This window comes from Larimichthys crocea, chromosome XXIII, assembly GCF_000972845.2.
Source record: "Larimichthys crocea isolate SSNF chromosome XXIII, L_crocea_2.0, whole genome shotgun sequence".
In the NCBI taxonomy this organism is placed as follows: Eukaryota; Metazoa; Chordata; class Actinopteri; family Sciaenidae; genus Larimichthys; species Larimichthys crocea.
Window position 1 is genome coordinate 19,010,525 of NC_040033.1, and position 17,000 is coordinate 19,027,524.

The 17,000-nt window shown below is 43.2% G+C and overlaps 1 protein-coding gene across 1 annotated transcript in view; it reads right to left on the bottom strand.

Moving 5' to 3' along the window:
- LOC104937534 (melanoma receptor tyrosine-protein kinase) overlaps nt 1-15,267 on the bottom strand; it is a 30,505-nt gene extending 15,238 nt beyond the window's left edge. Inside the window, exon 1 of the mRNA XM_010753774.3 lies at nt 14,935-15,267. Coding sequence (XP_010752076.3) covers nt 14,935-15,013 — 79 coding nt within the window. The 5' untranslated portion in view covers nt 15,014-15,267. The remainder of the gene's footprint in view (nt 1-14,934) is intronic.
- Nucleotides 15,268-17,000: the final 1,733 nt, after the last annotated feature.

Here is a 17,000-nt window from a genome sequence, read left to right on the forward strand (position 1 = left end):
TGAACAATCTTATTTCTGATTTATATCTGTTCAGACTGTTGAACTAGTCGAGGACTTGAAAGAGTTTTGAGTGTCAGTAAATCTCAGATGGTCTTAGCGTGACTGTTTGTTACATTTCCCGCCTTTTGACTGTCTGTCCCAGCTTCATTAGTTTCACCTGTGTCTTGTTAGCCTGACACCTGTGTTCTTTGATTTCTGTGTCCGTTCATCTTGGTTCTACGTTCAGGTGTTCTCATCAGACTTTGGATTTAGCCTGCTGCTCTACAGGTTTGCTTGTTTGGACTGTCTTTGAGCTCTGACTAGCACAGCGTTGATCCGCACCGGTTCAGCCTGTCGTGTGTGTTTAGGTTGAACCGCGTCATTGTTTCTCAAAGTCAAAGAGAACGTTTGTTTTTCTATTGTGTCTCTGTTCTATAACACAAGTTTTACTTTCTTTTGTTTGCTGTGGTCTGAAGCTTTGAGCGTCCTCCTTTAAAATGTCTGGATCTTTTTTTTATTTGACTTTGGTTTAAGTGACTGAGCAGCGACAGATGAACACGGCCTTCACCGCTTTACCAACCCAGACAGCAGCACGATCCTGCCTCTGTACATTTGAGGGTTAAATGTATCTTGATATCTTGTTTTCTAAATTCAGACTTTGTTTAAACTGACTCGAGTGGAGGACGAGTGTCACGTTTCATAGTAACATCCAGGTAGCGTTCAGGTAAGTGAGTGACGTTTCCAGAGAAGAGGCCGTCACGTAAAGTATTTAAAAGGAGCAGGAAGGTGTGGCGCACAAACAGAACGAGTTTAACATCAGCAACCTGAGCGTGGAATGAAACTCTACAGGCTCGGTTTGTATGAGTGAGCAACTTCCTGCAGAACCTCTGACACAAGATGGAACTGTTTTAAAAAAAGGAATTAAGCTTCATACGAGGAGGTGAGATGTTTTTTAAAGTGACACAGCGTCATGAGTGACAGCCTGCCGCAGGGTTTCTCTCACCTGTCGGGCAGGTTTGCACAATTTAAAGCAACAATGTGACACCGATAATTAAACTTCTGTCTGAAGGTGCCAGAAAAGAAGAATTAAGCCGCCGTGAGGCCGTAATACTCGTTACACTGCAGATGAAAAATGTTTGATTAGTTCATAAACTGATGACTTAAGTCTGAACTTGTTTCTCTGGCTGCATTCCTATTGGCCGGCTCCCCGCTGTGATGTCACAAAGACAACACAGCTGCAGCCTTGCATTGATCTCTTGCCTCTCTCCGATTGGCCGATGCTTTACTCTGGGGGCAGCCCATTGGTCGGAGCCTCAGGGGGAGCGGTCCACATCTGGATGCACGCACACACACACACACACACACACACTTGAAGCATTTCATCACACACTTACACTTCCTCCTTCTATCTTTTCATAATAAAAGTCATTGTAGTGATAGTGTAAACATAAAACTCAAAAGTTTGAAGTTCTTTTCCTTTCAGGCCTCATCCCACTCATTCTCCCTGTGCTCTCCTCGTTTCTCTCCCGTTCCCTGGTTTCCTGACGTATCCATCCTCCCACTACATCTCCATCCCTTCTTTCTCTCCTCGCTCAAACACAGTAACTTAACTGACTTATCGACGAGTGTCTGCTGATGGACAGATCTGTTTTAGGACACGTGAGGTTGAGAGAGATCGTTGGTAATCAAATAATTTAGATTCCACTTGTGAAAGTCAGATCATGGATGTGTTTAATGTCTGCGAGTTCTGTTTTTGATGCAGCAGTTAGGTGAAAAGACTTCCTCTGTGAAGTGTCCACACCGCTGCTGAGGCTCCATGTTTGTGACCCGCTTATGAACGATCAGATTACAGATACACGACTAACTACAGCTGATCTGAACATCAGAACGATTTACTTCACCAGCAGCATCTCATGTAAATCTGAATTTTCACAGGTTCAACTTACGTAAGTGTACACTCGCACACACACACACCTGTTTGTTCAGGAACAGGTCTGATCTGTCAGATTATTTGTTGGACGATGTCCTCGGCTGTTGTATTGCACACTGCTGCTCAGCGAGCCGAGTAGTGTTTGCAGCTATGACGTTTAAAGGCCGCCCACGTTCTGCTACAGACAGTTCACACAGGAGGCAGGTTAGAGCTGAATCCTGAACAGAACTGGTTCGAAAACCAGAGTTAAACCAGAGCAGGAAAGGGACTCACTCCTGAAGCCTGATTTCTCCCTAATACATCACACATGTTCAACGAAAAGCTATAAAATAAATAGTCAGGAAACGTCAGGAGACACTGTGTACGTTTTCACATCTATGCTGATGACACACAACTTTAAACTTAAACTTTTAAACTGCAATTTAGACATGTTATGGATGGTGGAGTGTTTTCTACGGTTTAATCAAGAGAAAACTAAAGTTTTGGTTGAAGTTCAGAGATAGAAACTACATGTGCTGGCATTAAGGCTACGTTTACACACAGCCGGGGATGTTGAGAAACGAATATTTCCCTCCCTCCGTTTTCCAAAATAACATCGTGCACATAGCATCGTTTTCAAAAAAGTTTTCTTCACATCAACCCGCATAAATACGCCATCGAGCGACATCATTACTACGCCAAAGCTATGGGCGAGAGTACCAACAGTGATGACCGCAACATCCTGAAATTTTCACGCCACTCCTCCGGGACAAACACTTCATTTTCAAAATGATCCCACCAGACAGCAGTCCGTCCGGGTCGGACCCAAAACCGGCGACGTTGGCAGTGACGGCGACTGGGTCTTCGAATAGGTGTGAGAAGTGGCAGAATTGCTGACCCTCATTCGTCTCCAGTCATCGACATGATGCAAATGCAAACACATGAAAAGTGTTTGCACCAGAAGAAATGCGACTGCTACTCTGAGCGCTTCCATGATCGTCGTCATAGCAAACATGGGTCGCACTTTTGGCATCAGCTGCCTAAAACTCTGTTTATCTCAATTTACACGCAAACGCAAAACTGTAGTTTTCCAGAATCTTCACTCTAGCCGGAGTTTTAAGAAAGATTCGTTTTCAGAGGCGAATTCACCGTTTGCGTGTAAAAGATACAAACGAAGGGAAATGTCTCCGTTTTTAAAAATATCCGTGTTCGTGTAAACGAACGAGTAAAAAACCTGAACGTCATGAGAAGATAAGTAAGAATGCACTTTATCATCAGAGAGCGACCATTTCTGTCTCAAGCAGCACTTCGACACTAATTCACGTGTTTATGACCTTTGTTATTATGAAAAGTGCTGCACAAACATACTTATACTCTCTGTGTGTATTTCAGAGATTCCTCCATGTTTGACTAGAGAGAAGTTTGCACGTTTCCAGTAGTGAACTATAGTGTGATGAATAAACAACAGTGTAGTTCAGTGCACTCCTTTTTATCCATCGTTTTTCTGCCTCCGTGTTCCTGCTGACTCAGTACAAAGTGCACAGCACAGAAAAAAAGAAAGAGTTTCCAAAAATGCTGTTAAACCACCCGGTGCAACACGGCGTGTGTGTGTGTGTGTGTGTGTGTGTGTGTGTGTGTTTGTTTAGACAAACTGTTCTAACTTTCAGGGTCAAACTTCCTGACTTATCGCTGCCAGCAGGTCGTCTACCTTTCTCTACCTCTCTTTCTCAATGCTTCAGTTTGTCGAGAACACAGATCAGGTCAAGGATGTGGTTAGCCTAGCTTAGCACAAAGACTGGAAACAAGGGGAAACTGCTAGCCTAGCTACATCAGAACAAAAATCATAATAATAATAATAATAAATAATAAACAATAACTCCAGAGTCAGTCTTAATTCATCAATCAGCTGGGTTCAGTCGACCTTAGGGTTGTTGAAGTTCCACAATGGACAGAAATTAAGCTCATGTTTTCAAATTTGGGTTTATTTAATGAATAATTAATTAATTCTATAAGCTTCATAGATTTTAAAGAACAAGAAACACACGTCAAACTAATGTAAGCTAGATAAATGAATGGATCATAACATATCAAGGTTTTCTAAATGGGACTATTGTAGCTTCCTCATTTTTACATGTTTCCTGTAAAGAGATCTGGGGCTGCTTCTCGAGAACACTGATCGGCATTTACAAAGTGTTACAAGCAGCCAGAGCTATGAGCATCAGCGTCTAACACGGCCGGACCGATCAGAACCTCTGTAACCAGCGGTACTCGGTAGCCGACCGAGGTGGCTTTCTTGCCGGGTTTGGTAAATTATGTAAAATGTCTGTAAAACGTAGCAAATTTCATACTGTGTGTATTTTCAGAGTTCGTCACAGAGGACGGTTTCTGAGTGGAAATGTGTTATCTGTTCTGAGGTGTGACCTTATCCAAGGTTTAACAAACACACACACACACACACACACACACACACACACACACTCAGTGGGAGCATGTTGAAATGAATCGTGTGCAGCTGCTAAGTTTACAAATGTTTTCTCATTGAATCTCCACCCTCTATTCTTCAAGCACTAATAACACGACTGGCATAAATCTACATACTTTACGTGATATATGTCCACAGGGGCCAGATTTCTCAATCTTTATTTCCCCGGGGTGCCTGTCATGAATTAGAGATCAGATGTGTCAGATTTACAGAATGTAATAATTATTCATTAGTGTATGATTTGATGAGGAATGAAATGTCTTCGTCAAACCACATCAGTTCCATTCAGAGCGGCCTCGGCCCCTAAAGTGAAGCCGGCTGCCAGAAACGTTGGTGAAATATTCGACTCTCAGCTTTGAACCACAGATCAGAAAAGTCGTGTAGTCTTGTTTCTGTCTCCAGAACGAAACTCATCGACTCACTTCTCATCTCTGACCTGGAAAAAGTCATTCGTGCGCTCAGACCCGATCGCTGTAGCTTCATCCTCTTTGGTAATTCACCAGAACTCGCTCAGAATGAAAGCAGCAAGGCTTCTTAAGATTTCACTGATCACCTTTAAAGCACGTCTGGGTCTGAGTCCACAGCCTAACCACTAAATACCCTCTAGGTCCCACCAGGGGCATTTCAGAAGCCCACTAGACTTTGCTACCTTGCTCAGATTTGCTCATTTGTCTTGGTTCATGTGCTTCTACCATGAGTAAGAAGCTACGTAATAATATTTTCCCTTTGCCCTGGTTGTCTGGTCCAGATGCATCTTCTCCGCGGAGCATAAACACGCCGTGACAGTTCTGGTTGAATCACCATCATTGCCTGAACGTGACGCAACCACCACTTCTTAAAACACGATCATTTATAAAAATATTTATTCATTTTACTTTCCCCTTATTGTCTGATATCTTTTTTACATCTGTGTATTCATGGCTCCTGATCTTCCCGTTACCATAACGTTCATAGCTCGTCTGTCAAAGCACTTTGGAAACTTAGAATGAGCCTTTTATATAGAACACGAGCACCGCGGCTCCACCATGTTACTACTGTAGCCCAGAAGGGACAGACTAAACACTAAATCCTCCACACTGAGTCACGACACATGAACACAGACAAATATTATAGGAAACAACCCCATGATGCAAATCTGGACTGAGTCACCTCCTGCTCCTCGTGCTCCTCTCCTTTGTGGGGTCCCCCTGGGGTCTATTCTGGGTCCCCTGTTTAAATTACTATCTACATGCTACACACGTGTTGGGAAGTTAAAAAGATGTTGTCAGTTACAGGAAGTTATTGTGCACGTGTAAATCTGGTTGAGTCGGTTTTTGTCAGAACTCTTTGGTCTGCTTCGTTTTCTGACAGATGTTTGTTTGACTCCAGATCATTATCACAGCAGCAGCCAATCACAGCTCAGAGAGGAGGGGGAAATTTATCGGTTTCACAACCTGCGAGAGATGGAGGAGGAGATAACGCACAAAAACCAGTACCTACACACACACACACACACACACATCTGCACACACACACACACACACACATCTGCACACACGCCTCTTCCTCTGTCATTGCAACATTCGTGTTCTTCGTCTCCTCTCAGAGGAATGCTGTGCTCGCTGAGGCGTATCAGTGTGTGTGTGTGTGCGTGTGTGCGTGCGTATGTGTGTGTGTGTGTGTGTGTGTGTGTGTGTGTGTGTGTGTGAGTATTAAATTAGCTGTAATGAGTGACGAGCTGCTGACTGCTCTTTAACACCACAGTCAGTGTTCATCGTAATAACTGTCAGTCAGTCAACATGTTGTTTCTCTGCACTGAGGCAGTTTGTCCACTTGTTGACAGCCTGAGTCGTCCAATCAGCTGCCTGAAGAGTGGCCTGATCGTTACACCTACAGCGTGAAGACCTGAGTGTGAACCCGAACTGCCTGCAGCCTGATGGTCTTTTAAGACGGGACGCTCCTCGTGTGAACGTATCTCTAAGGTCCGATTCCAGTCTTGGTTCGATGCTCTGCCATGCGGAATCCCTCCTGTTTGTAGTTCCCTCCGGCAGTAGTTCAAGATGTTAGACTTAACTCAGACAGCTGGTGGACGTGTGCGTGACATGAGAACGATGGCCACAGTTTTGTGCGACAACTGCCTTGTAAGATTGTCGATGCATCCCTACCTGCTCGCTCGCCACGCAACTGGGTGTTGTTGGATGCAACAATAAATATCAGGCGTCGTGGAACGGCGGATTTAAAATGATCGCGGTGTTTCAGAGTGCAGTGCTGCCGTTGACGTGTTGTGTCTGAAAGGGCCATGACTCTAAATCTGAGATCAACGAGTCCTCCAAACTAAACCATCCATCCAAAACATCCAACATGACCCGATCAGCACGATCAGGACCTCAACGTTTTCTTTCAGCTCCTTTTAAAACATATTACAGGGATAAGTCTAGGTGTGACCGTGCTTTGTATTAACTATAGTCAGTTCAAATTCAAAGACATGTCCTACTTGTCTCTAGTTGCTGTAACGTCTGTGTGAATGTGGGATACGTCAGATCACGTGAGCAATGTTGGCTGTTTAACAACAACTCCCATGATCTCAAACTACGTCACAACGTCATCAAACTACGCCTTTTGTTGTTGTTGTCCGTTCTCAGCAAATTCTGCAGCTTGGTCAACGGCTCACGCTTTAAACCATGACGTCATGATGTCATATAAAAGTGAGGAAGGGCTCATAAAAATGAGTTGAGCTGGATGAGTCAAACAAACACAGGACTTTCACCCAGGAGAAGACCTTGACGTCTTCTTAAGGTATCTTACACAACCAACTGCAATCTTTTCCTAAGCCTAACCTAACTGCCATTGTCATTATGTCATTACATCTTTTCATTTGGTGAATATGTGGAAAACAAAACCCAGAAATGATTTGAAATATCACAGCTAACAGCATCTCCTTTGTGCATTGCTTTGTGGGTCAATAGTGTCCATCAACAGAAGTCTTAAAACACAGAATGACTCGAGTCTCTGTCATGATGCTAGTTTGAGGATCTGCATCGGTTTAGAAGCTCATGAAACTCTGTGGATTCTTCTTTTTCTCTCTTTCTTTCCTTGTTGTCTTTATTTATGTGACCCTCGTGGAAGCAGCTAATCCCTCTGAGAGTAGAGAGAAAATGAAAAGTACATTCAGACAGAGTGAAGTCAGTGTGTTGACTGTGAGGCGGCGGCTTCTTCACAGAGCAGCAGGACAAAATCAATCTTCATAAAAGATCAAAAAGGGAGAGGAGAAGAAAATAAGAGGAGAAGATGGAGAGCGTTCCTGCCCGTGACCTTCAACCACACAGATTTCAGTTTTTCTCTCTGAGAGAAACAAAAAGACAAAAACACTGAAGAGACTTCGAGTCGACAAGAACTCATTTAAGATCTCTGTGATTTGGTGACGCTTCCCTCTGATGTCCTCCGGCTGCTCCGCCTCAACTCTCTGTGATTTACAGAGTTTATGATGGACAGTGAAGTAAACTGCTGACAGCTGTAGCTGCTGTTAGCTCATGTTAGCTCAGTCTGTTAGCCTTGGCCCAGGCTGTGAGCTCAGAGCACCGGAGGAGTGTTCGTGTTTGTACCACAGGCGTTTTGGACCAGGAAGAAGAAAAAGAGGTTTACAGGCCCAGGGCACAGGGGAATACTGACGGGGAGCGGAGCCGGTGTCGTGCCAGAACCGGAGCTGGGTGAACAGGCCTCTATGGACATTGTAGCAAAGGAGCCACAGACGTTTAGGACTACAGGGAAGAAGAGGAGCTTTAGGCCCGGGAGTGTTCGATAAAGGGACATCGCTGCTAAAAACAAAAACAAGTTTTGATTGAAGGACTTAAAACCATTAAAGAGATCGATCGGTACGAGCTCGTGTTTGAAACGATGAAGTGGAAATCAATGGACTCAGTGTTTGACCTGCATCACCTTGCCTGCAGCTCCAGCACACTGCCGTCGCTCCTGCTGAAATTATTCACTCGACAGAATCAATGAGGACTTTTGATCGCTGCGCTCGGCTCGATGAAACGTCCAATTTTAAACTGTGGTTAAGTGTTTTTATTGTATCTGTAGACCTGCACGCTGCAGCAGGACCTGGTTTTATACTGAACTGTGGAGACAGACATAATGTTGTCCCGCAGAATGCCACGACAGGAACACACCGGCCTTGTCCTTCTGTATCACACACACACTTCAGGAATGTCTCAAACAGCTGAGAAACGCTCGTCCTGATGAACGCACACTCAGCAGGTTTGAGCTCCACTGAGAAAATCTTCTTTCAGTTTCACTTGAAGCATTAAGCCAAACCTAATTTACACCATGAGATCAACAAAACTGACTCTCCAGCTCGTAGCGAGAAACTCAGGGGTCATGACTGAAGACCAGCTGACCTTCTCTGATCACGTTGCCTCAGTTGCCCAGTCGTTGTACTACAGTGAAACCTCTTCAGATGATGGAGAACGTGGCGGCTCGCCTGCTCTTCAATCATGGAGCTCCTCTGTCGACCTGCAGCAGCCACGATAAACTCAGATCTCTGACACCGACTACAAAGCAGTCTCTGGTTCTTGAACGTCCTCATACAGACAGATGTTACCTCCTCCTGGCTCAGGACAATCCAAACTTTTCTGTCTGTTGTTCCCCGTTGGTGGAACGTCCTACCAGTTCCTACAGATCAGGGGCGTCCCTCTCTACCTTCACAGACCTCCTGAAGACCTCCAGCTCTTCAGAGAGGACCTCCTCTACAACACTACCTTTACATTTTTTTCAGCATTTTGTTGTATGCCTCAGAAATGAGAAGCAGTGGATCAAAAAAAAGCTTCTAGAGGATGGAAATAATGTTTTCTGTCTACTTGTGGTTTCGTAACCTTTCATTGGTTCAGACGGGCTGCTTCTGTCCGCTTTGTTCTTGTCTTCTCTGGTGAATCTCACATGTGGTTTGTCTTTCCGTCTCTGCGTGAACAGACACCTGATCCTATCTGATAGCGGAAAAAGCTGAACAAACGTATTCCCAATCAAAAACTAATCAGAATCTGCACTGTGCATGTGTGTGTGTGTGTGTGTGTGTGTGTGTGTGTGTGTGTGTGTGTGTGTGTGTGTGTGTGTGTGTGTGTGTGTCCTGCCTGCAGCAGTGTGTGCAGGTCAGAGCGAGACTCTGCTTGCCTTTCACACTGAAGCTGCTTCCCTCTCACTTTGTTGCTGTTCAAGGAAAATTCCAAAGACTGAACAACTTCTGTTTTCTTTTTCTTTCACAGTAAATAATCTCCACTCCACGTCCTCCCGTCTGTTAGGAAAATTCTCAGAGTTGATAAAAACTTGCATAGACTCAACTAAAGTTTGTACATCAAATTTCCACCGGGCCCTGTGTATTGTCTGAAAATCAAAGCATGAAGGCGCTTCTGTTGGAATCACGATCATTGTTAAGAACAGGCGACGTCAGTACAGATGCTACGGTGCAGCCAGAAAGCACCACATGAATTTAGGAGTAACCTCCGAAATGTGACGTCTCCGTGCAGCAACTAGCTCAGATTTGTGTTTCTAACATGATTGAGTAGCTACGTAGTTAAATAGTTTGAAGTTTGCACCGGGTGTTTTATTTTGAAAATTAACCGGATTCTCAGTGCTGTTTGTGTGTCTGACTTCCTGTCAGTTTGATCACAATCATTGCCGAGAAGCCAGCAACACGTAACCGCAACCGGTTGCAGCCGCGCCCGAAGGAATTTAGGGATCTGAAAAAAAGACTGATCTGATTGGTTGAGGTTGTCTGCATAACCCTTGCCCTCTCATGCACTGTATGAATCTAAAGATAATTTAATCATTTCTAAAATATATTTTCATTGTGCGTGCATAACCGGGTTCCAGACCTCTGAATTACTCATTGCCTGCTCTATCCACCAGCTGGGAAAACAAGCGACCAATCACAGCTTCATAGGTTGTCATCAAACAAGCATCCTCCTCTGGAGTACAAGGTGCGGACTGTTGAACTCTCAAACTGAGATTGTGAATTAAAATATATATATTTCATGAAATGAAATGCCTGAGGCCCTTGGATTGAACCCTGTGGAACACCACAGGACACTGACAACTAAGAAAGAAGAGGAGCTTCATATGATAACAGCGGCATTTCTGTTTGAAAGGTTAAAAAAATCAAGTATTAAATCCTTCATCTCAACATATTCTTGCACACTAACCAATCATGGCCTCACACTGACGTTTGCTGCAGGTTGCATGTGTGAAAACAGCTGACAGAAATCCAGCTGCAGTTCCAGCTCTGTGTGAGTCTCCAGAGATTACACCAGCAGTGACAGCGCTTTATTATGAAAGAGTCAAACACAGGTTAGACACGTTTTCACGCTCCTGCCTCAAACACAGAGTTCACATGTTACAGTACAGAGGGAGAGTGGCCTGTATAATCCTGTCAACAGTTTCTAAGCTCCATTATTGACATTCTTCACATTCCAGCTCTGAAAATCCCCCAGGCTGCTCTGCTGCTGTCTGCTGGTCAGTCCAATAAATTTTATAAATTTTATTTATAATATCACAAATTTGTCTCAAAAAGACTAAAAAAGACAAACTACAGCACACCACACCCTCCATCCTCGCAGGTCACGCCTGCAGCAACAAAGCTACATCTGAGAAGATTGAACTCGAAAAACTGCTCGGAAAACTAACGCACGTGTTATTCCAATTTATTACCAGCTCAAAACAAATCAGCCGGCTGATTAAAGTTCAGACATAACGCCTCATATTCAGAGTACACTGTTGCACAACCTTCGTCTCCACCTGCTTTTCCTGAGCGTGTGCAGAGAATTCCCTCCGTATCAAACACGTTGATATTTCTGATGCATCACTGATAATGGCATTTCCACATGCTGCTTGGTATCTCTGTGCAGTTTAACAAAACTGATGCTTTTCTTGCTACCATGTAAGTTTAGAAAAGATGTTTATGTGTGTGTGTTGAATTAGTATTAGTGATATGAAGAGGACAACTAACACTCAACATACAGATGGGGTGCGGACTGACGAAGAGACACAAAATAACTACAAAGAGAAGCACAACGTGCAAAACGACCACAACGAAACACAAAATAAACGTGAGGCCACAAAAAAGATAGATGTGCAAAAAAAGACCACAAAGGATCAGAAAGAACTGAAACAAGAAAAAACTACAACGATACACAACCACAAAGAGACAGACGAAGGCTACAAAGACAAATCAACAACAAAGACACAAAACTACTTCATAGATATGCACAATGACCACAAAGAACCACAGAGACACAAAAACTTTACACATACAAAAAAACAACCAAGAAGAAAGTAAAATAACAAATTACTACAGAAATACAACCACAAAGAGACTAAAATGACTACAAAGGGGTTCAGAGGAACACAAAACAACCACACAGACAGAAAACTACTATAAAAAGATTCAAAGTAACCACAAAGAAACATAAAAAACAAATTACTGAAGAGACACACAACCACAAAGAGACAAATAATGACTACAAAGACAAAGAAACGGTCAGTTTGTCCCCCTGCCGTCCTGAATCTGGCTGATTGTTGTCGTAGTTTTTCAGTCAACTCAGTATGCCAACAGTGTTGCCATGGTTACCACGAGGCTCCAAAGTCTTCTTTATTGTTGATGTAGAGATTCATTTAGCTGCTTCCAAAGAAACACACACAACATGTGGAGACAAAGACAAGAACACACACACACAGCCAAGGTCGTTCCCAAAAGTCAATGGGAACACGGCTGACACACACACACACACACACACAGACACACACACACACACACACACACACATACACACACACAGACACACACACATACACACACACAGAATTAATTAAGTTTCTGTTGGCAGACTGAAGGTCAGATCTCTGCGTTCTCTCCGCAGTCACAACAATCAGTGTTTCATTATTTACTGCAGCTGAAGCTCAGTTTTAAAATGCAGCTTCAACATCCAGACCAACAAACAAACCAGCTGCTAACACACACACACACACACACACACACACACACACACACACATATACACATGTATACACACACTTACTAAACCCTCCAAACACAGAAAAAGCTCCCTCCTCATGAACCCCTCAAACCTCTTCATTGACCTCTGCAACCTCCATGTAGATCTCTGCAACCTGCCCAAGCACCTTCTTAGCGACCCTTGAAACCTCTTCAATGACCACTTAAACCTCCCCAAGGAACCTTGAAACCTCTTTTAGAACCCCTGGAACTCACTTGAAGCCTCTATGACTTCCTAAAGGACCTCTGCAATCTGCTCATAGCTACCTCCTCTCCTCTCCATGTAGATCTCTGCAACCTGCTTAATAACTTCCTCAATGTCCTTAAACACCTTTGGAACCTCTTCGTGAATCCCTCTAACATACCCAAGGACCCATTAAAACCACCTGAACATAAAGGAACACTGGGGACTCTTCAAGGACCATTGGAACCTCGAGGAATTCTGCAACCCTTCTTGGGAACCTCTTCAAGGACCAGTTAAAACGCCCCAATCAACCATGGAATCTCTTTCAGGACCTCTGGAACACACTTAATGTCAATCTGTACAGCTTTATTAAGCTGCTGGTAACCACCTCCTCCAGGATGCCTGGAACCTCTTGGAGAACGTCTAGAACATCTACAAGGACGCCAATGAAATAAATCCAAGCATGTAACAGCACAACAGGAGTCTATCCGAAAACAAAGAAAGTCACACAAACACACACTCGGAGGCACAGAAATCTTCCTTATAATCAAATTGTTGTCAAGACAAAGAGAGAGTGCAGTCAGCTGTTTTCACTTATAACACACACACACACACACACACACTGAGATAACCGTCTGAAAGCTGAGCTCAGCGTTTCCTCCCGTCTTTCATTCAGTTATTTATTCTTTCGTTCTTTCAGGAGCCTAAACTCTCATTTCAGCCGAGTGACCTGATTGGTCCGAGATACGTTCAAACCTCATAATTCACTCATCACTCAGAACTCCCATAATGCTTAGCAACTTCTTTTTTGTTTTTTTTTTCTACTGACAATCGAGCCAGAAACAAAAGACAATCAGTTATCCAGATTTCCATCATTGTGCATCACGTTCCCGCCGTAAACCAAAATGTTCCAGGTTCCAGTTATAGAAATGAATTCATCCAACATGACACTGATTTGTTACAAACATATAAGCATCACTGGTTATATACAAGCCTGGGTACTTGCTGCGGGTTCAGGATCACAAACGTGTATTTTAAACGTATAATCAAGTCTTCAGTCCTGATAGCGCCCCCTAAAGGCTGCAGTGCAAGGGTCAGTCATGACAAACCTGTCACCAGTGGTGGAGTTAAACATATAAAGGTGGTGTTGGAGTCTACAGCGTTGACCTTTGAACGCTGAAATCAAACTTGATGATTCAAACTTCTGGAACTCTGAATCCAAACAGGCGATCTCTGGTGTAATGCAGGAATACAAAAGTTCTTCAGTTAGTCTGATGATGGAAATCTTCTCAGTGTAACGTACACTTGAACTAATATTGATTAATAAGTTTCTCTGCTGACCCTGTGCAGGATCCATGTCTGCATCTCCAGACTGGGGGAGTGCTGACCACCGTCTGCTGTACGAAATACACTGACTGTAAATAATACTTCATATAACCGCACTTCAGAATATAACTGATCCTTTACACAAAGTGTTTCTGTTTGTCAGGTGATTTATATGTAATCATATCATATATAATTATGTATTATTCAGTAAACTGAATAATATTATAAACAATATTTAAATACATCTCCCAGCTGCAGTTTTCTTACATTTTTATAAATCAATCAATCAGTCGCTTAATTAAGAAAATAATCTGTCCATGTCTGGGAGGTGATCCAGCCCACAGTGAGGTCAAACCAGCGTTTTGGCTCAAACGCAAAGAAAACAGCAGGAAATGAACATTTATTATTGGTGATAATAAACCAAACTTTAGTTTTAGCTCCGAGATGATTCATTTAATCCATGAACACAATCTAATTATTATTATAGCAATTAGTGCTTTGTTTATAATAGTAATATTACTATAACATGACTGCAACCTGGAGCTGATATTATATGCCTGTGATATTAAAATGGTGTGTTCATTGTATTTATAGTTATAAGTTAAGTTGTTATAATATTCATATAATGTTCCTATAATACTCTCATTGTGGTCCAAACTGTATTTGTATTATCCACTTTATTTTGCTCCTGTAATATATATTTGTAATGAAATGAAACTCGAACCTTCATTAATATTTTTGCAACATTTAACACCATCATATCCTCATGGGAGCACAGAAGTGCGTTTTATGTTGGGAACTTTAAATATTTGATTTAAATCACTTCCTGGAGTGACAAAACCATCTTTCCCAATAAAACAACAATCTAAAATCATTTTCAAATAAAAGGCTGCGTTTGTTGTTGGAGTCAAAGAACCAGAACCACGGTGGAAAGGTTCCGGACAGTTTGAGCCGCAGCTCTCCGCCGGTGTCAGCCCGGACTCCCGCTCCCTCCCTCCCCCACACACGCTCTCTCACCCCGGGCTCAGTCTTACCTCTCCTGCCGGGGCTGGTGCAGCAGCAGCGGCCGAGCAGCAGCAGCAGCAGCGCCGCTTCGCCTCCACAGAGCTTCATGTCTGCGGCAGATCTTTAATGGAGCTCCTCGGAGTTGATCTGCTGATGGATGAAGGTGCAAAGTTTCTCCATGAGCGGCGGCAGGGAGGCTGTTCCCGTGTCCGACTCTGAGGCTGAATGACGGATCCTGCAAAGACGTGCACACCTCCTCAGAGTCCACACCTCCTCCTCTGTCTGCACTGACAGGACAGACCCATTAATACCCAATCACCAATAATGTTCAAGGAATAATAAATACAGCACTAAGTCACACAGCAGCAACTATTTCACTGATTCTGCTGAAACTGGATCATATTTTATGGAGGAAATGTTTTCTGGTTTTCCCTCTGATGTCCTCCGGCTGCTCCGCCTCAACTCTCTGTGATTTACAGAGTTTATGATGGACAGTGAAGTAAACTGCTGACAGCTGTAGCTGCTGTTAGCTCATGTTAGCTCAGTCTGTTAGCTGCTGTTAGCTCATGTTAGCTCAGTCTGTTAGCTCGTTAGCTCATGTTAGCTCAGTCTGTTAGCTGCTGTTAGCTCATGTTCGCTCAGTCGTTAGCCTGCCTCTGCTTAGCTATTTTAGATGTTAGCCTTATGTTAGTTAGTCATGTTTAGCTCATGTTAGCTCCGTTAGCTCATGTAGCTCATGCTTGTTAGCTAGCTGTTAGCTCATGTTAGCTCGGTCTGTTAGCTGCCTGTTTAGCTCACTGTTAGCTCAGTCTGTTAGCTGCTGCTTTGTTAGCTCATGTTAGTCAGTCTGTTAGCTAGCTGTTAGCTCATGTAGTCGTGCTGTTAACTCATGTTAGCTGCTGTTAGCTCAGTCTGTTAGCTGCTGTTAGCTTATGTTAGCTTAGTCTGTTAGCTCATGTTAGCTCATGTTAGCTGCTGTTAGCTCATGTTAGCTCAGTCTGTTAGCTGCTGTTAGCTCAGTCTGTTAGCCACTGTTAGCTGCTGTTAGCTCAGTTTTCAGGCCCAGCAGCTTCTATGGACATGATGGCAGAGGAGAAGAGAGTGAAGAGGACGCTGACGGAGGAAGCTAAGAAGAGAAAAGGAGAGAGTGAGCGAGCAAGAAGCCGCCGGACAAGAGTAAATGTGGGACTGACTTTTAGTGGTTGGTGAGAGCTTGGTGAAATAAAAGGCTGAAAGTCAGACGCCGAGCTGGGCTGACTGCTGCTGGACTAGGCAGTGAGATCAGCTGCTGCTGGGGACCTGGATGATTATTGGCTGTTTGATCAGAAGTAATGTAATCAGAACAAATACAAATACTCGAGTACAGCTGAACATAGTTACCACAGAGGGATTACACTCTGAACCTGGAGACAACAAATATCAATTTTTATAAAATGTTGCTTTAACACACATCAGGTCAGATGTTTAAGACGTAATCATAAATGTAATCAAGTAATCAATGACAATGTAACTTTAATCTAACTACACATTTTCTCAAAACAAATGTGGCCAATATATTTAATTAACGACCGGCCTGACACTACTGATAATCCCTCATCAACAGGGGTTTATTGGTATGACCTTTTCATTTTCCACTGCATGATGCTTTATAGAAATCTGATCCTACTGTCAAAAAATGACACGAATGTGCAAGCGGAACAAAAGCTGAGTCACGGATGAAAATAATGCAGCTGAACACAAACAGAGAACACAATGAAGAGACAAAGAAACCAACTGAGCAGACGAGCAACGTTCACAAACCTTCAGCAAACATCAACCCAACTGATTTATTTCACGTTATATGGCAAAATATACGGAGCTGTTAACTAATGCAGGTGTGGTGCCAATAATGACGGTAAAGCACGCCCTCAAATGTAATATTGCTAAATTATTCCACTGCGGCCAAACAGCAGTGAAACGTGCAACTCAAACGCATACAAAGACTTCTACATCAGTTCAGGATCTTTGACTTTTGGGTGAAATGAATGGTTAAGAAGTTCATGCTGCAGTGATTTTATAACATGAAAGTAAGACATTTAATTAGAAGCATGCAATG